The sequence below is a fragment of the Mauremys mutica genome, chromosome 1 (genome assembly GCF_020497125.1).
Source record: "Mauremys mutica isolate MM-2020 ecotype Southern chromosome 1, ASM2049712v1, whole genome shotgun sequence".
NCBI lineage: Eukaryota > Metazoa > Chordata > Testudines > Geoemydidae > Mauremys > Mauremys mutica.
In genome coordinates, this window is record NC_059072.1 from 89,935,192 (window position 1) to 89,958,835 (window position 23,644).

General features: G+C 40.6%; 1 protein-coding gene across 9 annotated transcripts in view; it reads left to right on the top strand.

Moving 5' to 3' along the window:
• Positions 1-23,644, top strand: part of LOC123345783 (activating transcription factor 7 interacting protein) — a 170,501-nt gene that overhangs the window by 60,060 nt on the left and 86,797 nt on the right. For 5 of the 9 annotated variants that reach the window (XM_044982859.1, XM_044982881.1, XM_044982866.1 and 2 more), the window contains one exon: positions 21,040-22,112. In XM_044982859.1, the coding sequence (XP_044838794.1) occupies positions 21,047-22,112 (1,066 nt within the window). In that variant the 5' untranslated portion in view covers positions 21,040-21,046. Of the gene's footprint in view, positions 1-58; positions 83-490; positions 689-21,039; positions 22,113-23,644 lie in introns of those variants that run through there. The other 4 variants (XM_044982836.1, XM_044982844.1, XM_044982851.1 and 1 more) reach the window with 3 other exon arrangements.

Consider the following 23,644-nt stretch of genomic DNA (forward strand, 5'->3'; position numbering starts at 1 on the left):
TACATTTACAAACGATTTTTATCATTATTTAATGTAAAAGTAAACAAATGGATTCCCCGCTCCCAGAAAAAAAAAGAAAAAGGTAATCAGTATTCTAACCAAGTTTTAATTACAGGAAATAAAACATCAACAAGTTTTGAAGGAACAAGAAGTCTTGCTTTCTTGAATTAGATTAGAAGGATCTGGTGTTTTTAGTAGTGACCTATATCTGTGGTAGTGCATAGAAGCAAGCAAATAAACAAAACAGTCCCCAACAGGTGTACATCATCTCTCTGTGGAAAGCAAATCTTCCCTAGAGAAAAACAAACCTAGTATATTAAGAGCATGTTAAAATTCACATTTTTGAGAAATTGAACAAATGCTCTTTTAGGTAGATTTTCAAATAGCCATTTTTGGTTACCAAAAGAAAGGAGTTAAAAATATTAATGTTTTGTTTGACACACAGTAAGTTTAACACAATTTCTTAATGCTACTCCTGCTTATTTTACAGTTTTTTGCCACTTCCTCTTCACTTTCTTCTTTCATTATGTCTAACAAGTGACCTCAGAGGGCTGCTGTTAATGACATCAGATTCTTCTGAGATGAGCTGTCTGATGCCACAGTTGCAAAGGCTAAGAGGTCAGAATTGCATCACTGCACTTAGATGCACGTAATAAGTGGACTAATTTAGAAGAAAGCTATTCTAAATGTAAGTGTAAATGCCTTACTTTCTTCATTAGATAGAGCCAACTCAGTATGCACTTTAACAGAACATTTTATATTTACGGTGAAGAGGCCTAACTTGGAATAGTGAATCATATGCCAGTTAATGTTCTCTCTTGTAGCTTTAGTCCTCATGTGTTTTGTGTAAGTATTCACTGTAAGTTTCTTCTATAATATAGGTATGGTTTAGGCGATATTCTTGTAATGTGTAGAAAAACTTCAAAACAAAAGTGGAATTGATTTTTTTTAAAAAATAATTGTCAGGTTTTTCTTTGTGTAGTAACTGTAATCTTTTCTTTTTTACCTTTTGTATATGAATGATTAGTTCAAGTGTGCAATCTGCATTTTTTTTTTGTTGCATGTTGCATAATTTCATTTCATTTGGGGATTTCAGAAGTAGATATAGGCTTTAATTCTACAAGGGTTGTGACGTTGTGTATCAACTTCCTTGGCATAATTAACTCTGGTAGATATTGTTTAATTATGTTGCCAAATGGGGAGTGGTAGTAATGAATCCTGTGTTATGTCAAAAATGCGAATAAGACACACACAACACCACAGATGTGTTTAAAATGTACTAACTCATCTTTAAAAAGTGTCAAGTATCAGAGGGGTAGCCGTGTTAGTCTGGATCTGTAAAAGCAGCAAAGAATCCTGTGGCACCTTATAGACTAACAGACGTTTTGCAGCATGAGCTTTCGTGGGTGAATACCCACTTCTGCAGATGCAAGAAAGTGTTAACTCAAATTGTATTTATATACAAACATATTTGCTTTCTCATTTGGTTGGCTATAAATGTCACCATGTTAGAACATTAACTTCTGCTGTTTTACAAATGTGTGGCAGTAGCAATATTTATACATAAGGCTTTGAGGTGTTGCAGTTCATGGAAAGCTGAGGTTTTGAATTCTCTGTAAAGATTAAACTCCACAATAGTCCTAGGAAGAAAGGAAAAAATAGACTAGTGAGTCTTGTTAATATGGCTAAATTCCCTTCAAGAAATACTGCTACTTTTCATAATCCAAATAAGCATTGAAATGTAATTCTGAGAACAAGTTGAGGCTCTTCTCTATATTTTATTACAGAGGTGTGTGTGTGTGTGTGTGTGTGTGTGTGTGTGTGTGTGTGAGAGAGAGAGAGAGAAAATCTGATTAACAAGTTAACAAACTGATTGCTTTTAGCAACCTGAATTGTTTTTGTGGTGCTTACTGGAATGTGCATTTTTAATGGAAATACCAAGTTATTGGGAGAGATGCTCTGCCGCCCCCCCCCCCCTTAAAAACAAACATACATTTTGGGAATGAATGTTGTTGTTTCCACTTCTTATAGCATCTGTCAAGACAGGTAGTAGTGGACCAAGTTATAGTCAACTCTGTGGAATTGCTTGGGTAAAGCCGAAAGATTTAATTTGAGTAAATGCACCTACACAGAGCAGCTGCCCTGTAATGTAGGAAGAGAGTTCTAAAACTAATGTCATAGTTACAGGTTCATTAAGCCGTTTAGCACATCCAGGAGATGCAAGACACAAAAAAATTAGGAAAAATCTGAGCTGTTACCTCGAGGGGGTGGGGGGGGGAGGGTGGAGGAACTGTTCCTCAAATAGAAATGGTATAGAAAAGTAAAAATACTTTGAACTGAAGTTCTGTTCGCTAAGGCCCAGCTTCAGCAAACCACTTAAGCACATATTTTAAGTGCATGCTTAAGTGCCTCACTGAGGCCATATCTACACTAGCAAGCTTCCTGTGGCACAACTGTGTTGATACAGCTGTGCCACTGTAAGATCGCTTGTGTAGCCGCTCTTTGCTGACAGGAGAGAGCTTTCCTGTCAACATAATAAAACCACCTAAACTAGCAGCATTAACTATGTTGGTGGGAGATGCTGTGCACACGAGCGCATATGCTGGTGAAACTTATGTTGCTCAGGGGGTGTTTTTTTTTTTTTTCACACCCCTGAGTGACAAGTTTTGCCAACATAAGGGGTAATGTAGACATAGCCTGCATAGGGATGGACATAAACATGTGCTAAGTACTTTCCTGAATTGTGGCCTAAGAGAGAATCTCGCATATTAAAAAATGATTCTTTGTCTCACTTTGGTTTTGCTCTCATGAGAGGAGCAGTGCTTGAATTGTCTTTTGGAATAGTGAGAAGAATATGTGCATTATGAAATATTCTAAGGGGGAAAGGGTTAACCACTGCAGTATCTAAACTCAGCTGCTTTTTTTAACCCATTTTTAAAACTAATGTCTACATTAGTGAAAGTTTGTGGTCTTAGAATATGTCCTGCTCCTATTTAGCGTACAAGGACCTGTAGATATAAAATGCGGTATCTTTACTGAGACTGTAAATGTCCTGTTTGCTACAGTTATCACCTAGTTCTGTTGTGAAGCTTCAGTTGTTTCATTCAGACCAGAAAAAGGGCTTCTGATTAAATGGTTTAGCACTTATTTGGGAATCTGTTTATATTGATTAAAATGTCATTTCTATGTACAATAGTTCAGCCTTATTTGTTTTCACACCCTGTCTGGATTCTTGGTAGTACCCTCATGTGCTTCCCTTGTTGCTGGGCAGAATTTGAGGAGCTGATATCTGATTGGTTGTCAGGCAACTGCTGATTTGAGCCAATCAGATAAGGTATTTGAATTCTTTCCCAGTACAATAACAATGAAGCAACTGCTGATTTATTTTTCCTATGGGGAGATTATGTAAACTAAGAGCATTGCTGCACCAGGCTCCCTCTTGGGTATGTTTGAAAAATTACAAGGCTTCTCTGTACTAGAAGGGGGAAAGGCTGTTTGTTTATAAACTTGTTTACTACTTAACCATTTCATTGAAAGGTCAATATTATATATAGTAAAAAGTCTATTAAAATAGTGTAGTAGGTTTAGAACTATCACATATTTAATCTGTTAATATGCTTATTAGAAAATAGAGCAAACTGTGATATAAATGCTGTAAGAAATTCTCACCCTAAAATTGACATACAGGTTTAATTGATATTGTTCAGCTAACACTCCTTTAATTTTAGCTTTAAAGGGGCGAACTCAAAAGCTAACTCAAAAACTTCTGTAACATGTACCAGAAATAAATTGTATTTGTGGCTGCCAATCTATTATATAACAATCCTGTTCGTTACATTTCAAAAGTAGATATAATTGTGAAAGACTCCAAATAGGTGGTGTTTTGTATATTGTGCACTTTGCTGTTTGAACTGCAATCAGATAAAGTAAACTTAAGAAAATATATGTTAGCGATATCCAAACATATCACTGGTGCAGAACATCTTAGCATCTGTCCTCTTTTTCAGATTGATTTACATGGAAACAGTGTAGTTTTTTCCTTTCTGTATAAGGATATAATTGTTTTCTGTGAATTTCAAAATTATTGCCAGGTTATTTTAACTTGTTACTGCAGTTCATTCCAGTTTGAAAACTGAGTTTTAGGAACCATTTTTTAAAAATGCAGGTTCCATGCAGTTCTTTCATTCTGTACTTTGGAGTTTTGGACTCTGCACCTAGAACAAAGTGCCCTGATCAATTGCTCTTCTTATTTCTTTGACTGACTATGCTAAATGCTAACTAGATTTGCATATTTGGATAACTATGAAGGACATTGATTTACATGATCATAGAGAAAACCATCTTTATTTCCTCCACATAGTTCTTGCTCTTTGGCAAGTGTTTTTGTGGTTATGATGGTTCTGGCTAATACACATTCTGGGGATTTTATGTGAACACTGTTCTAGATTGACTGTATTATGAAAAGAACCATTGTGCACTGTTGTTTGGATCCCAACTTGTTTCACTGCTTTCCATAACCTTCTCTTTGTCTGTCTCCTGTTACCAGGCAGGATTCAGAAAGCTGGCTGCTGATTGGCTAACTTTTTGAGCAGCTCTTGAGCTGCTCATATGAGCAGACGATTATAGGCTAATCCATAGCAGCTATGCTAATGCCTGCCTTTGTTGTTTCACAGCAGCGATCTCTCCTGCAAAAGACTTGAGGAAGGGAAAGGGAAAACTCTCTAATTGGCTGAAGAAGGGGTCCTTCATGTATTGTTAAAAATACATTGGCACATTTTTGGTTTTACCATATAGCCACTGGCCGTTTGAATGTTGGTCCTTTGCCTTTCAGTAGGGAGAAAAATCTGCAGATATTATTGGAGAGATGTTCCTGGTGGTGTTTGCCTATTTGGCACAGAACTATATATGATTTTCAAGCTTAATATGAAAGAGAAGGCTAAGGGAATTGTCGTAAGTGAATTTAGATATACACAATATTTGTGCGTGTTGATGTTTCATAATTATGATTGCCATCTATGCAAATTTTTAAAAAACTTTATTTATAGAATCCAACCCCTTGCACGTTTTCCATCTAGATACATGAATCATTTTGTGCACCACTGTACAAATGCCTTTCCTTGAGATAAGAAATGCCTGATTTATAAAAGTTACTTTTGCTTGGTTGGGCACCTGTGGCAGTACTTTCTTTGTTGCGAATTGGTCATGTGATTTTTAAGAATTGTGGAAGTACTCAAAACGCTATTTGAAGAGTCTTAAGCAAAGCATTACTACTTGGACACTTCAAGATATTTAATTTATGTAAATTGAAAATACCAATGGTTCTAGATATTTTGCTCAGGCAAGTCCTTGATAAGCGTAGCCTTTTTCTAGAATTATTTTTTGAAACGTGGCCTCTTTACCCCCTTTTAGTCAGGGAAGGTAGATAGCTATGTGAAAGAAGACTGCTGATTGGCTTGCACGGATGTGACCAAACCTGTATGAACCGGTCTGTTGAATGCTACTTCCTTATTGCTTTGGCTGTTTCTTGTCACACTCAGCGCCTACAAGAGATCTGTTACATGGCTGCAGTGTGCTCCCTTGTGGGTATGGCTGGAAGTTATGCTCTAAGTTTTGTGTGCAGTGATGTATTTATTAACGAACCAAATGTAATTTTCATTTTAACTTTTCAGAGTTTGTGCTAGCTTTTGTTTAATGTTCTTTGGCTGCAGTAGTTAATCTGTAAAAGATCTGCATGTCCGTTAAAATCACCACCTAATGATGGATTTTTATTTTAAAAAAAAACTTTTTTTTTTCCTTTTAGAATAATTTTAAAAATTATATTTAAATTTTTGGTTTTAGGAAGGTTTTTAGACAATATATTTTTGGACACAAAGTAAACTGTTAAAAACGGTTTAAATAAAACCTGTTGTCATAATGCCAAAAAAAAAAAAGTATTGGAAGATGCATCTTTATTTTAGAAAAAGAGGAGAAAAAATAATTTACATTCTACTGTGGCTGTTTGCCAAAGTATGGTAGTCTTGTAAAAAAGCAAAATAGTCAAGTGCCTTTCCTTTTTCTGCATAATATAGTAAATACATATTAATAAAAAAATTAAATATGTTTCCACATTAATTATTTAGACAACTAAGGAATATGTAGCAAAGCAAATTGGTAATGTTTCTGATTTTACATGCTTTGCTTTTCAATTGTACGTTTGTAATTATAAAAGGCATCTGAAAACAGAGATCCACTGTTTTCCTGTATACACTGTAGTTGAAATTTCATGTGTCTTTTGAGATGTATTTACCTTAGTTTGTAAATTACTATATGTGGTTGCAAACTTCATTCTGATTAAAGGTTCACACAAGAAAAATCCCATTGTATAATTCTATTGCATTGTGGTCCTGGAGATCATAAATTTAAATTACTTCTTTTCTCTTATTAGTTCATATATAAAGGACCCTTACAATCTGCACATTACATTTAACAAGTTGGTGGGAGGATCTGTTATCTTAAACTCTCTTAATTCCTTAGACAGATTAACCAAACTTAAAATTATTCCATTATTTAAATTAAAGCAGTAAAGCAGATTTTTATTCCAAGACATATCTCCTTGTTAAAATTTTTATTGCAGGATGGCTATGAGCACAATAAATAATGAAATTTTTATTCTACATTATACAAGTAGGGTGAGATGAACATCTCCAGAGGTGTGAAATTACTTGCCTTAAGCTCATTTGAAGCTGTTTTGGCGAGAGGAAGGAGGAGATGTGTGCTAGTTTATAAAGCATATGCGTTTGAAGTGTTTTAAATGTTTTCATGTGCATCTGTTAACTTACATATTAAAAATACTTGTGTAAAATGTATTTTAGGGGGGTTTGCACACTGTGTAGATAACTTAAAAGGATACTAACAAGTCATTTGGACTTGACATTTGGTCGATCTTTAAACAATTATAATCTGATGAGGGAGACGCTACAAAAATAAATTTCAAAGCAACTATTTTATGGGATCATAAAAATTTGAGTGCCTGCTCCCTCTGCTGGTGGTGCAGCAGCAGCTAATCGTATACAGATGTTCTTCTTTGACATACTGATCCTGGCGTAAATATGGGGAGCAGGTTTAAGAGGTTAAACAAAACATGTATTTCTTTTTTGCCTATCAGAATGCTGTCTAAGCAGTAATGGTTACTCAAATATGAGAACTAAAATTTGGCAGGTAGAAAAGAGTAAAAATAATAAGGAAGTGTGTTAATGAATAATGTAAATGTGAATGGAAAACAGTTGGGAGGAAAAAACATTCTCTTTATTGCACAGTAGAACCTCAGAGTTACGAACACCAGAGTTATGAACTGACCAGTCAACCAGACACCTCACTTGGAAGTACGCAATCAGGCAGCCGCAGAGACAAACAAACAGAAACCCGAAAACCAGTACAGTACTGTGTTTAAATGTAAACTACTAGAAAAAACCCAGCATTTTTCTTCTTCATAGTAAAGTTTCAAAGCTGTATTAAGTCAGTGTTCGGTTGTAAATTTTTGAAAGAACCATAACTTTTTGTTCAGAGTTACGAACATTTTAGTGTTACAAACAACCTCCTTTCCCAAGGTGTTTGTAACTCTGAGGTCCTACTGTATCTTCTTTCAGGAAGTTTCCTTGTATTATCAATTACAGAATACAATATTTAGTGGCTGTAGGCTTGGAACCTACCTTGATTGGTTAAATTACAAGATGTTGCATTCCAGGCAGGCAGCATAGCAGCTTTAAATGGGTAAATGAGAAAAGCTCACTTATTTCCGTAGACAGTTTCCAATTACAGTACCACTGTCTTCCCCTCCCTGCCCCCCAGGGATGCCTGAAGTCTTGAATTATAGCAGATCCTTTGAGTGTTTTCGAGCAGAATGTTTTTAAATAATGATTTTTATCGAATCTATTTTTAAACAATCTAAATTATATTTTATTTACATGTTAGTTCTTTACTTCCCATTTTATAGTCTTTAATTGCTAAAGTAAATGTTTTATGATTCTTCTTTAATTAATTTCCTAGTTAGTAGAATTTCAGATTTATGTAGAGATTTTTTTTACTAAGAAATTTCACACTTAGAATGCTCATTTAAGCTGAAAAAAGACAAGTCCAGAGTCTCATTAACATTCTGTGAGAACAACATAAACTCAAACCCTAAATTGATAAGCAAATAGCCCTTCTGACCAACGCTACCTTCCCATCTGTTGAACCTCCACAAGTCAAGAAAGTTGAAGTGCATTGGCCAGGCTGTATTCCTTCATTAAGATCTGCAGTTTGAAGTCAAGGGACTTGTGTTCCTACATCATTTAGAAAAAGTGCCTTGGACTTGGAAAAATTCTTGCTCTGCCACAGACTTTTGACCTTGGGCAAGTCATTTTGTGTCTTTGTGCCTCAGAATCCCTGTCAATAATATTCCTTGCCTCTGAGTGTTAAATACATTAAAAAAGATTAAGGTGCTTGGATACTATGATAATGGGGCCCATATAAGTTTATATATATGTAGATAAGGAACTTAGGTCCTTCTGAAAACTTAGTTAATATATTGAAATATATGTAACTTTTCATTGTTAACAATGAAGTAGTAGTATTTTGAAGTGACAGACATTTTTATGCCCTGGGAATTTTTAATAGAAATGCAGTTTGAGCCCTGATGCTACAAACACGAATGCAGCTGGTTAACGTTAAGCACATGAGTAGTTTCATTATTGGCAGTATATTCATGAGGGAAGTTGTATACCTTCTTTAGGTGTTTGCAGGATCAGGGCCTTAATTTTCAAAGTTTTGGGTTTTTTTGCCTGTTGGGGTTTTGTAAAAATCAAATAAGACCCTGTTAGTGGTGGCACTTAAAAACCCAGCTTTTATAATTTTGACCATTATAAATTTATAAACGAATGTTGTTGTAATACAGATTTTCAGATGAGTTTTACAAAGACTCAGCCTGCTTTAAATAAATGTTTATTTTTCTGTATGTTTGTTTTTAAATGAGCCATTTAAATCAGTGATCAACTTTAGATTAATCATGGTGATTTAAATCACTCCACTCAGGGTTCAAGAACAGAATTTTAAATTGGTCCTTTGCATATTCCAACCTTTATGAGCTTGTAAAGAAAATCAAGTGTTTCTTCTAAATTAGGAGCATATAATTTTCCCATATACAAAGGATGAGATTTTCAAAGTGGGGACCTAGTACAGAGTTTCTCATCTTGTGGGTTGCGACCTAAAATTGCGTTTCCAGAATGTTTCAAAGGGTTGCATGGCAGCTCCTGTCCCATGGGGCTGTCTTGGCCTGGGCTCTCTGCTCCAGATGGCACTACCTCTAGGATCTCAGTGCTACTCAGGTTTGGCGCAGCTGCCCCTCTGTCATGATGATGGGAGACTGGCCAAGCCAAATTTGAGCAAGTGGCGCGACAACCCCATGTACTAGGTCACAATGCCTCTCTTACAAATTTGAGTGGCACTGCAGCCCTAGAGTTTGCAGAGAACTGAACTCGTCCATGCACCTTGGGCACAGGACACAACCTCCCTCCTCTCCCCTCCAGAACTATTTACTGGGTTGCGATGGGCTGGCACCTTTCCCTCTCCCTCCTCAAGCAGGGCCTCTCTCCTTCCCTCCCCCTGCGACAAGCCGTCAACATTTACAAATGGGTCCTGAGCCCAGAAAGATTGGCAACCACTGACCTAGTGTGGTATTGACATAGCCTGCACAAACTTGTAATTCTCAGATGAAAAACTTTCTTTTGAATAAGAGCTGGTAAATGTAAAAACATAGTAAAATAAATCATTAACTGTTGCGTTAACGTTAAACTTGGGAGAATTTATTGTCTCTTGCATGTTTTTGGAGACAGTGAACCATCCGTTTGTCCCCTTAATTTGTAAATCTTTCAATATATGTTGTCAGTAGCTACCGGTGTGGTGCTCTGCTCTTGTTCGATGATAACAGTCAGCTGCGTGCGTGTTCCCTCTGTGTGCTGCCCCAGCTCTGTACAGATAGCTGACACAGCAAACCCCAAGAGAACCCCCAAAGACCACAGACTCTAGTAAGGTACAAAGGAACCCAAGCCCAGTTTATTGTCAAACAAAGCACAGTAATAGTTTCCTGTAGATTCTACAAGACATACTATGAATTTGTGCCCCCCTGGCAATGGACCGGCTCAGTCAGTGGTGGGACTTTCCACTGCCCCCTAGGCCAAACAAAGATGCGCACTCTGGGACCTACTTTTATACAGTTACAGGACAGATTACTCATCCCTACCAACGTATTGAAGTACAGCCCCTTAGCTCATTAGGGTGCTGTCTCCTCCTTTGATCATGTTGTTTCAAACAGATCTATCCATCGTGCTGTCCTTTTGATCCTGTCTTTAAGATGCACCTGCCTGTTCCCTATTATCTCTGTGGAGTGTTCTGATGCCATCTTGGCACAAGTTCCTCTTATTAGCACTTATGTGTGGATGCACCTGCTTCTAGCAGCCCTCTTCTTGTCAACTTCTGAGAGTGGGGCCTGCCTCTGGCTCACAGCCCAGCTTTTGCTTAGCAATGCCTGGAAGTACGTTGGTTCAGGCTTCAGGCCTCAGACTGGGCCTCTGACACAAGAGTTTATATTTCAGGGCCTCATCTTACTATATATGTGAGGAGATTAGGTAAACTGGCAATTTGCAGAACAGTGCCTCATTCAATGTTTTCATGAAATGATCCTTCAGATTTCACGAAAACCATCAACAAAGCCTACTGCTTCATTATCCCCAGCAAATCAAATCTGCCCTTCTGGATACATACTGGGATGAGTTCTCTCCACTGCTACCAGAGTGCAAAAAAAAAAAAAAAAATTTAAAAATTGAGCACAAGGGACCAGTTTCTCAGGTGGTGTAAATCAGCATTGGTCCATTGTATTGAATGGCGCTAACCTGGTTAACCCCAGCTGAGCATTTGGCCTAGGTCTTTTACTGAACAGTTTCATTCTAGGAGTAGAGAGAGTTCCTTATATTCCTCTACTGTTTCTAAACAACATTTAATTTAATCCTTTCAAACTGAATCTAAAACTAGAGTAGATGATCCAAGACATGTTCACAGTCTAGTCCTAATAGAAATCACTCCTTATCTTATAATATCTAACGCTTATGTAGCAGTTTTCATCAGCAGATCTCAAACTGCTTTACAAACGAGGTCACTATAATTATCCCCGTTTTATAGTTTAGGAAACTGAGGCTCTTGGAGGGGCAGTGGTTCTCCTATAAGAAGGGTCTTAATAGCAACTGGTATAACAAGACAGTGATGTGATATATATGTTGACACACTTTCTCCATTTGCAAAAATATAGTGAACATTTCAGCTTCCTTAGAATGGCTGGACTTGATTTGATTTGTCAGCTAGTATATGTGGAGTTTAGAAATTGATTTTTAAATCTAGCATTTAGTCAATATTTTTCTTAATTGTTTGCCTCAATTATCAACCAGTTTAGTGACCTGAAGAGAGAGCTTTCTAATTTTTGTAGCAGGTTTGATGTAGGGAATGGGTGGTTGTAAATATGTAATTTCTTGAAAGCTATACATCATACCCAAAATAATTTGGAGGAAAGTTAGTCCATATTTTTACCCATATAATAGAAAAATGTTACCAAGGTCCCATAATCTATAGGGATAAAGCTATATGAAAGGGTGGCTTTTTAACATGAAGTTGTAAACATTTTGTCATTTAGGAGTTTGGGTTTGTTCTTCAAGTCATTGCACATGTGCATTCCACTTTTGGTGTCAGTATGCCTAGTGCACTGTGCACTGCAGTTGGAAACTTAGTCCCTCAGCGCTACCTGTTCGGTATCTCGAGCTTCCCCTGCTACTGCTCACTACTATGTGCAGGTATAAAGGGCAGAGCCACCCCTAACCCTTTCATTTATTTTTTTAGCTCCTCCCACAGTGTTCATTGCATTAGGATAGTAATGTGGTGTGTGTGTGTATATGTGTGTGTGTGTGTGTGTGTGTGTATATGTATGTATGTATATATATATGTATATAATGTTTTTCAGATTTGTTGTCCGCCCTCCTCCCCCCCCCACCCAGGTATGCCCTGGTCACCAGGTTTCAAGCTTGTTCCAGGCGTCTGCTACAGAGTGACCCACACAATAGCTGTTTGAAGCTATTTGAAGTGCTTGGGGGAAGTACATATGAAGGACTGGTGCCAGATTTGTGGAGAGTTCAAGCCTAGGACAAAGAAGGATAGGGAAGCTAGGCTGAACTGCTGATGGAGGTGGTGCTTATGCTACTGTCAGTTAACCCGTCTGACATGGTACTGAGTGCTGCAGTGTCAGTGAGAAGTGCTCCTCCAGCTTTAGCAGAATCTTAGCATCGTTCTTCGTCACCCTTATCAAGGAAGAAATACAAAGCTTCTAGAGAGGCACCAGCCAGGGGAAGGTCTCCACTCTCTAAGGCTTTGTCTACACTGCCTCTGTCAGGGTTGTGAAAAAAACGCACTGACAAAAGAGCTGGTGTGGACAGTGCTACGTGGACATAGCTAATGCTGCTTGTTGGAGTGGTTTAATTATGTTGGCAGGAGAGCGCTCTTCTGCCGGCAAATAGTGGCTACATGAGAGATCTTACAATGGCATAGCTGTAGCGGTACAGCTGTGCTGCTAGAAGGTCCGTAGAGTAGACATAGCCTAAGTCTTGGACATGGTCAGGAAGGAGTCAAGTAGAGTGCACCTGAAATCTAAACATTCCTCCAGTGCCTAAGTTGCAATAGTCCACTCTGGCTCCACAAAGGGCACTGTTGGCTTTTTCAGCACCACAACAAGATGTCTTTGTGCCAACCACTTTGGAGCAAGAAACCTGCTCTGCCTCTCAGTGCTGGTGTCTCCTTCCTTCCAGGAGTCTGGTCCTTTGGCCTTTCTGCCAGGAGTTCAACCTCTGGTGCTGCAATTGCCTGCTTCCTGAACAGATGGTGCCTCGGAACTATCCAAAGGGAAGCCTGCTATGAGGCATCGCTCCCTCCATCACCAGTTTCTTGGCACTGGTTCCCAACACCAACTGGATTTAGCCCACCATGGTCTAGGAAAAGAGAACTAATTGTTAGACTTGGAGGTGGGATCGTAGTATTGCAGCCCCAAAGTAGGACCTGCCAGTCTGCACAAATTCTCTCTTCCCACCTTCCTCTGTGACCTTTCAATGGGACCTACCATGGGAATATGGCTGGGACCGTTGTGGCCCAGATCCATATCAGTGGCCGTTTCGGAATCTCTGGGGGTTTCCCCCAGCTTCAGATCTTTCCCACAGCATGCATACTCAGTGCCCTCATCTAGAAGGGCTGAATCTGCACATTGAGCGGCCCAGTCCCCAGAGTCCAGCACCAGGCCTGGTAGAGAGAATCAAGAGGAGGTTCCAGACCTGGAGCAACGGCTGATAGAAGAGATTCTGCCTCCTCCTGTCTTGGCTTCCTCTTTGTCCTCTCCAGACAAGGCCATTTTGTACAGCACAACTTCACCTCCTCCTGATGATTTCAGAGTTCTTATCAGGAGTTAAAACTTGAGAGTGGATGCAGACTTAGGTGTACAGATCAAAGAGGTCAGCGAATCCTCACATCTCCTGATTTACATGCTATCATCAGTGGGCCCCTCCAGTGTAGCTATGTCAATTAATGAGGTGATATTAGAGCCAGTAAAGGCTTTATTTATGTCAGACTCCATCCTCTTTGCCTCCCACCTCTAAAAGGGCAGAAAGAAGGTATTGTGTGCTTTCCCAAGGGTTGGAGTCCTTTTAAACTTATTCACCTCCAGGCTTATTAGTTGTCACAGCGGCTAATGAAAAAGAACGAAGGCACCAGCCTGCCATCCCCAAATCAAAAGATATGAAGAGGCTAGACATATTTGGCAGAAAGATGTATTCTGTAGGGGTTTTGAAATAGCATATTGCTAACCAGTAGGCTCTATTGGGATGATACAATTTTAATTTGTGGGGCTTCATGGAAAAATTTCAAGAAGCTGCTTCTGGAGAATACTAGGCAGGACTTCTCTTGCATGATCAATGAGGAAGGCCAGTTACAAGAATGTCACTTTGGGTGGGGCTGGACACCGTAGACTTGGCAGCTAGAACCATGGCCTCCACAGTGGTCAGGCAGAGATCATCCTGGCTCCAATATTCTGGTCTTTCCTGTGAAGCCCAGAGTACTATTCAGGATTTGCCATTTGAGCATCCTTCTTTATTCTTGGACCAGACAAACAGCGAGTTCCATGGACTTAAGAATTCTAGAGCCACTCAGAAGTCCTTAAGTCTGTACACGCCTGCCCCAATTAAGAAGCACTATTGGCCGCAGCGCAGACACCAGTATTTCGCTCCTCATCAGCAGGACCTATCAAAAAAGAGGTCTGGGGTTACAGGCATAGGCCTCTGACTCCAGCCTCCTCAAAACACCTGGGAACTGCAAATCAGGCATTTTGATGTGACAGTTGAGGTTGACATACCAGTCTCCAGGCCTCCAGACCTAAACCCTTCATCATTGCAAACCATTTGTCCCACTTCCACTGTCCTTGGTCCCAAATTACTTTAAACCAGTGGGTCTTGAGCACTGGCAAAGTGGGATGTGCTCTCCAGTTTACTTCTACCCCTCCCTGTCTGTCTGTCATCAGGGACCACTCAAACTCCTTATTCAAGAAGTTCCATTAGTCTTTTAATTGAGAGTCATAGAGGAGGTTCCATGTGGCCTCAGAAGGAAGGGGATTTATTCCCAATGTTTCCTAATCTCAAAAGTGAAAGGAGGTCTCAGACCAATTTTAGACATGCATCATCTCAACAAATTCTTAAAAAGGATTAAGTTTTTGCAAGCTTCAATTATCCCTTCCCTTGAACCTGGGGTCTGGTATGCTGCCCTCAAGTTAAAAGATGCATACTGCCATGTGGCAATCAGTCAAGCTCACAGGAAGTATCTCCAATTTCTGGTAAATCAAAATCATTACCAGTTCACTGTGCTGCCTTTCAGCCTGTCAGCAGTTCCCAGGGTCTTTACAAAGGTTATGGCAATAGTAGCTGTATTCCTCTTAAGATGGGGAGTGTTGGTTTACCCCTGCCTAGACAACTGGCTTGTCCAAGGCCAGTCCAAACTGCAAATGCAGAGCAGTGCTACCCTGATCAAGTCAAAATTCAGTGCTCTAGGACTGTTAATCAGCACAGAAAAACTTCTCTCTCCAGTCTAGAAGATAGAGTTCATAGGGGCTGTACAGGATCTGTCTCAATCCAGGTCCTTTCTTGGCAGTCCAGGCTCTAGGCATTTTGATCAATTCTTCTTTGAGTGCTTGCTCTTGTCCACTCTACATTAGGTATGGGGTGTGCGTGCCACATGCACCATTGCCTGAGATTTTTCCCTCAGTGATATCGGTCGGGCTGGCTCTCCTGCCCTCTGGTGCTGCTTGCTCATGCACCAGTATAAGGGGCACTGCCGGCCACGCACCCTTTCAGTTCCTTGTAATTACCTGTGGCAGTTGCTGGAACAACCCCTCTTGCTTCAGGGTCCATCAGGACGTTTTGCTCCTTCTCAGTATTTTTTTTTTGGGGTGGGGTGGGGAAGGGGGTTGTTTCATATTTTGTTAATTTAACTACTGCTACTGTTCATCATTCCCAGTGCCGAGGAAGAAGCACAAAAAGCAGCACGCTGACAGTGGGTGCTCGCCGGTGCAGAAGGACAAGCATGGTGAAGGCAGCGGTTCGCAACCCATGTCAAGCCACTCCTTCACTCTCAATCCTATGATGTCACCATCAACTCTGTCCATAGCATTGAGTCTGGTGTGGGATCCGCTGCCAACGCTCAGAAGCCACCGCGGCACCAGTGGTGTGACGGTTCCATTGACCCTGGAGGCCTTTGCAGTGGCCAGGGACTTACTTTCGCTCCTGGTCTCCCCAACTCTGATGGGACAGCTGCTGGCTCCAGTGTCCATGAGCAGGAAGGAGCATAATGCTAAGAGTTGCTTCCCAGGGCCTTCTGGGGGCAAGCAGACCATGATACCATTGTTGCGGCCATCTCTGGTCTGCTGTTGGTCCCTGGCCTCCTGGCACCGAATGGAGAGAGTGATACTGCTCCACCATGGTCGCTTAGGGAGGACTCTTAATACGAGTCCAAAGGGGAACTATACGTTCAGCCTAAGGACCACCACCAAAACCCAACCTCTGAACTGCTGGACCTTGGTGCGGGTCTCCTGCCAGCACCAGGTCAACGGGTCAATGGCATATGCAGTGGCCATACTGGAACCCCATGGGTTTTCCACCAGTACCATGTCCTCCCTCCCATTTATCATACTTGGTGGTTTCCGAGATGCAGGCTACCGACCCTTCCCGCTCAGGACTGGACACCAATCCCGGTACTGATATTCAGGATGTGGCTTCCATGGATGATGATGAGGCTGAGGAAGAGGAAGGAGCCCGCTTCCTCCCCAGATGAGGCCGTCTCGGGACAAAGTACCTCCCATCTGTAGGACGATTTTAGAGTCCATCAGGATATTTTGCAGCGGGTAGCAACTCACCTGGGACTAGAGATTGAGGATCTTAAGGAATCATCTAACAGCCTTATTGACATTCTGGTTGCAGGAGATCTTGCAAGGCCATGGCCGATTGCATCACCCAAACCTTGCCTCCCTTAACCTAACTGTGTGGATGTTACATGGCTGAAACCAGAGGAGCAGACCTGTTTGGAGCAAGTTAAACAGGTCTTGCTAGGTAGCAGGAAGCCGTCCACTAGAAGTACCTACCTGGCCAAATGGAAGCACTTCTCGATAGGGATGTCGCATCAAGGCCCTTCTCTGACCCAGTCTTCCGTTCAGGCTATTTTGCTCCATAGAAAAATAGTTGCTATTAGTTCAGTAGTAGTTTAGATGGTTGCTCCATCTGAAGCAACAAGATCTGGCCCATGCATTTATCAAATTGCACTTGGACGCAATCTGAGCCTTCCACCTGCCAGTGAACAGCAAGTCTGTACGGTTCTCTCACGAGATGACGGTCCAGTTTTTCAAAGACCTGGAGAGACTCTATCCTCAGATCCACAAACCTATCCCTCTGTGGGACTTAAACCTGGTTCTGTCAAGGCTCATAGGCCCTCCCTTCGAACTGCTAGTGTCGTTCCCCCTACTTCTCTCCTGGAAAGTCACCTTCCTGGTAGCAATCATCTGAGCTAGAAGGGTGTCTGAAATCAGGGCCTTAACGTCAGAACCAACATATACAGTGTTCTTCAAGGACAAGGTCCAACTGTGCCCTCATCCAACTTTCCTGCAAAAAGTGGTTTCACAATTCTGTAGCAACCAGACTATTTTCTTGCTGTCTGCTTCCTGAAGCCTGACAAGAAGTCTGAGGAGTGGTGACTGCACTCACTGGAGGTTCGGCGTGCCCTTGCCTTCAATATTGAGAGTACTAAACCCTTTTGCAAATCAACACAGCTCTTTGTAACTGTAGCGGAAAGGATGAAAGGGCTTCCAGTATCAACCCAGAGGATCTCATCCTGGATAATCTCCTGTATTCAGGATTGCTACGAGCAGGCAAATGTCATACCTCTGGCTATTCTAACCGCTGACTGTACGAGAGCTCATGCCACTTCAGAGGCTTTCCTTGCACAAGTCCCAATCCAAGACATCTGCAGGGCATCAACTTGGTCTTCGGTGAATACCTTTCCATACCACTACACCATCACCCAACAGGCTCGAGATGATACCAGGTTCAGAAGAGCACTGTTGCAGTCAGCATGTCTGTGAACTCCAGCTCCTAAGGTACTGCTTGTGAGTCACTTAACGTGGAATGGACATGAGCAAGCACTCGAAGAAAAAACGGTTACTAACATTCTGTAACTGTTCTTCAAAATATGTTGCTCATGTCCATTCCCCAGCATGGCCTCCTATCCCAGTCACAATTGACCGGCAGTAAGGAACTGAGAGGGTGTGTGGCTAGCAATGCTCCTTATACCGGTACACGAGCGCATGGCGCCAGAGGGTGCTAGAGCCAGCTCAATGAGTACCACTGAGGGAAAAATCTCTGGCAATGGTGCATGGTGCACATAGCATGCACACACCTAACCTAACATGGAATGGACACGAACAACACATCTTGAAGAGCAACAGTTTAGGAAGGTTAGTAACCGTTTTTTATAGATTTGAAGGCTTGCCCAGTCACAACAACAGGAAACTGTTTGAGGCTTCTGGGTCATAAGCTTCTTGCACCTATATGATTCAGTATGCCAGAAAGCAACTCAGAACTCTATGGGGCTGGCAGATATCAGTCTACTTACCAAGCTGCCATCAGTGTATCCACCCATGCCCTCACCTCCCTAGATTGGTGGACAGATCCAGCCAATATATGTGTAGATGTTCTCTTTGCCTGCCCCTACAACTGACTCTTGTGCTAGTGACAGAGTCCATATGGGTCCTCTACAAATGCAGGGTCTATGGTTCTTTACACATCAGTGTCAGAGAGCTGAAAGTTGTCAGACTGATGTGCCAGGTATTTCTATTGCAGATTAGGGAAGCAGCCTTTTAGTCCTCACAAACAACATCAACAAGCAGGAGGGAGCTAGCTCTTTTCTCTGTCAAGAAATGACTTTACTCTGGGAGCTCTGTATTGCCTCTTATTAGATCTAGAAGCATCTTAGCTACTAGATATACAGAATGACCTAGCAGACAACATGAGCAGATAAATTTGAGTCACCATGACTGGTCTCTTTGCCCAGATGTGGCCAGATACATCTTCTGGCTCTGGAGGTTTCCCCAAGTGGACCTATTTGCAACAAAAGCCAACAGAAAGTGTCAGCAGTTCTGCTCCCTTAGGTATCACAGCCCAGGTTCCATAAGATGCCTTTCTAATGACATGGTCAGGCAGGCTTCTCTACACTTTTTGACCAGTCCCACTCATTCACAGGATATTGCCAAATATAAGACAGGATCAGGCCAGAGTCATACCTATAGCCCCAGCATGGGCCTGTCAGCACTGGTTCTCCACCCTTGTGGTGCTGTCAGTGAAATCTCAAAGCTAGACTCAGACTTAATCTCCAGGATCACGGTTGCCTACTCCACCCAATCTTACAATCACTTCACTTAACTGCATGGATCCCTCCATGGCCAGACACTAGAGAGCAGGCTTGCTCGAAAGATGTTCAAGAGGTCCATATTCTGCAAGAGCTATTTACCTTGCCAAATGGAGGATTTCTCTACCTTGTTTCACCAGAATGGGGTATCACTGACCGGTGCTTCACTTCAACATATTCTGGACTACTACTTACTCCTGAGACCCCAAGGTTTGGCAGTTAGTTCCATCAAAGTATATGTGGCTGCTATTCCAGTGTTCCATCCTAAAGTGGACAATCACTCTATTTTTCTCTAGTGACATGCCCATAAAAACTTTAAAGGGCTTAGTCAAATTATACCCTCAAGTACAAGACCTTGTTCCCCCATGGGATCTAAACCTAGTATCATCAAGACTTAGGGGTCCCCTGTTTGAACCATTGGCTACCTGATTGCTGCTGCATCTGTCAATGAAGGTGTCGTTTTTGGTAGTTGTTACCTCAGCCAAAAGAGTAGGGGAGCTGAGGGCAGTAATGTAGGGACCTCCATATACAATCTTCTTTAAGGAGAAAGTTTACCTACCTCCTCATCTGAAGTTTATCTAAAAGATAGTTTCCTCTTTCCTCATCAAACAGGCAATTTATTTGCCTGTATTCTACTCAAAACCATTGTACAACCAGGGAGGAAGAGTGCTTGCATACCTTGGATGTTGAAAAACCTTGGTGTTTTACCTGTTCAGAACCAGACACTTTCATAAATCCTCCCAGCTGTTCATAGCAGTGGCAAACAGAGTAAGAGGTCCATCAATCTTCACCCAGAGAATTTTTTTTCTTGATTGCATACTTCATATTAGCATGCTATGACTTGGCTAATGTCATTGCATCCATAAAGTCACAGCTCATTCGACAAGATCACAGTCAACCTCAGCAGCCTTTCTGGCACAAGTTCCAACTGCAGACATTTGTAGAAAGACAACGTGATCCTTGGTCCACACATTTGCCTTCTGCTATGCTGGGGCTCAGGATTCCAGAGATAATGCTTGAGTAGGGAGAGTTGTTCTCCAGTCTTTATGGAAATATACTCCAATCCCACTTCCTGTCTTACAGCTTGTGAATCACCAAGAGTGGAATGCACATGTGCAATCACTTGAAGAAAAAATGTTACTAACCTGTTCCGTAACTACTGTTGTTCGAGATGTGTTGCACATGTCTATTCCACAACCTGGTCTTCTACCTCTCTTTATTGAAGAAAGAGAAGAAAGAAGGAATGGAGAAGGACTGGGAAGACTCTGCCCTTTATACCCATATGCATTAGCATGCAGCAACAGAGCTTTGCCCAATGGGTGCCACTGAATGGGTTTCTGACAGCTGTGCACAGGGCGCACTGACACCAAGAGCAGAATGAACGCGTGCAATACATCTTGAAGAACAACAGTTTCAGAACAGGTTCTTATTGCTTCTTTGGGGGAAGGGGAGAGAATCAGGTTCTTGTTTTGTTTCTGAAACTCTGTAAAACTGAGTAAACGTTTTGTATGAAACAAACAAAGTAAGAGTAAAATATTTAGATTTCTAGTATCTTTGAAATAAGAATGTTTAATTTCCAACCAAGGAACTGTTTGCGTCTCTCACATGAGTTTTTTTGGTTGGATCTTAGGTTAGCACAAACTAATTTAAGAGTTGTCTTTTTTCACTTTTAAATGTCAATAAGTTGATCAAGTGTAGTAATATAGGACATTGTGACTCTTGTGAATGGAATCAGTAGACCTTTAGTACATAAAATTATCTATAATTGTTGCATTTCAGAGGGCTGGGTGTGGATGAAAATATGAATGAGAAATTACATTAAAGTTATATAATGCTGTGTTGCTTTCATGAATGTGATGAAATCGGTTTGCTTTAAAATATTCTTGGAGTTACCTGCATTAAATACTTACAATACTGTATAACACATATACTGGGAGGGGCTATTTAGCAGTTTCACTAAACAATATTTTATTTTAATTCCTTGCTATATTTTTATATTTTAAGGGTCAAGATGGATACCACAGAAGAACCTCAGAGAAAAGTCTTTAAGGCCCGAAAAACAATGAGAGTAAGCGATCGGCAACAACTTGAGGCTGTCTATAAGGTCAAAGAGGAGCTATTGAAGACAACTGACGTTAAACTGTTAAATGGCAAACATGAAAATGGAGATTCTGATCTAAATTCCCCTTTAAGCAACACAGATTGCATGGAGGACAAAAAGGAGGTTAATGGTTTAGTGGATATATGTCTTGACCCTGAAGAAGGGAGAACTGAAAGTGAGGAAATCTCTGATGTGAAAAGTCCTGATATCAGGGCAGAGAACAAAGATGGTGACTTAGATTGCAAACCTGAAGCATTGTCTCCAGAGAATGTTATTTCTGAACAACAGGAAGAGGACTCTATTATTGCTTCAATCTCTGAGGGTGGAGATCAGGTACTTGATAACAAAAAAGATGATGACCTTCACGAAGAACATAGAATAAAAGATAGTTTGGACCAAAGAGAGACAGAGAGCCCATCTGAAGGTGAAAGCAAAGTAAGCTGTGACGTTAATGACTCTTCAGAAGAGAAAGCAGAAACAAATGAATTAGCTGTTAGTTCTGATCTACCTGTTGAAGAAGAAAAAAGTGCTGAAGAAGAGGTTGTTGATGAAGATACTGTTGGAGAAGAAGCTATATCTAGCAGTATGGAAACCGACCAGGAACCAAAGGATGAAGAAGACCAATCTGCAGAACTTCCAGAAACCACCATTGAAAAGTCACTAGAAGAACCAAGCGAGAACATCTTAGAAAACACAGATTCTATGGAGACGGATGAAATAATTCCAATTTTGGAAAAGCTGGCCCCAGCTGAAGATGAACTATGTTGTTTTTCTAAAACTTCCCTGCTTCCAGTGGATGACACAAGCCCAGATTTGGAAGATAAAATGGAGAACTCTTTGGGTTCACCATCCAAACACGAAATCAGTGAAAGTTTGCCCAAAGAAGCTTTCTTAGTACTCTCTGATGAAGAGGAGCCGTGTGGTGAGAAAGAGGAGGATGCTGAAGTGGTACTACCAAACAAGACAAGTTCTCCAGGTTAGACACTGTTTTAATTGTAGTTGTGGTCCAAATACGAGATTTTCATTCACTTATTTGATAAATTAGATTCATGTCTCGGTATATTAATGACACGGACAGAATTTCAGCTTTCAGTTGTATATTTTGGGAGACTCTTCAGTTTATTCCATATTTTTAAGAACTTATTTGAATTAAGTCGTTTAAGAGAGCATCAAATTCAGAACAATTTTTGTTGTGATAATTCATGGAGTAAGGCCATTGTTAATAAAGTAATGAGCTCTGCAGAAGAAAAATGATTAACTTTGCCAATTTTGAGATTCTTCTTAAAATATGAATAGCTGATTTAAGAAGAGCAATTAAATGACCAGCCATTGAAAAAACAAGTTGAAAGTATTAATAAGTGTCTTGACTAGGTTCAAGCTCTGCTTAGGTACAGTGGAAAGGTTTGGGTGGAATGTCAGGGAACCTTGCGTGGTCCTGGCAGAAGTTAAAGGTGCAAGGGTCAGGCTTTAACTAATACCACCAAAGCCTGACTTCATTGCTCCCCTTTCTTGCAATATCCACGATATACCCCTTCCCTCACATTACAATGGGCAGGAGTTCCGGTGAAGGAGGCAGTGGAGCTGACAGTCACCTCCACCAGCTGTACTCCAGTTACGGATTCTCCAGGGACAGTTTGTTTGCCTCAGGTTTATTTTGTCATGCTTAATTTATTGTACAAATATTGAAATACAGCAGAAATAATTTTTCTAAATGTATGCATCGTTCTCCTGCTGCTCCTCTACTTGCATGCCCAAAATGGAGGACAAAGATATAAACTGAAAAACTGAGATTACTCCAGCACAGGTAATTGAAAAATTTAACAGCACTTCAAAGCCAGAATGATCTCTCTCAAAAATGGTGGTGGGTGGAGATGTAAACCTTTTGTTACAGTGCTTAAGACAGTTTTGTTGCTGTTTAAAAAAACAAAACAAAAACACCCTCTAGAGATGCATTATTAAAGGTGGATCTTAGTTGGAGGAAAATATACATAGCGTATGGGATTTATAAAGCCATGTTTTTGGGAATATGGTTTGCAGCTCTGCCTTTCTTGTTAAAATGGATGTTACAAAAACTAGAAACTATGCAGTGACTGAGAACCACAAAAATATAGGAACGAGAAAATCCTGGCTAGTGAAGATAATTAGAGAGACAGTGAACCAAAGTTATTTCTACTTGAGATCAATGGGGCATTGCCAGAAATGACTTCAGTAAATAAGGAACCATATACTACTTTTAGAAGTTGATAGGCTAGAGATCCTACTAGGCTAGTCATAATTTACTATTTCTATAGTACCTAAAACAGTATGAGATGTTCCAGAGATGTAGAAAGACAGGTGGTTGTCTCATAAGTTGCAGTCTGAATGGAAAATATACTGATCAGAGCTGGAAGGCAACAAAAACTATTATATTAAAGTCAAATAAAAGACCAAAAGAGCACACATTTAAGGGAATTAAGGGCCAAAAATGTAAGCAATTTAAGTAAATATCTTTACAAAGACTGTAGTTAA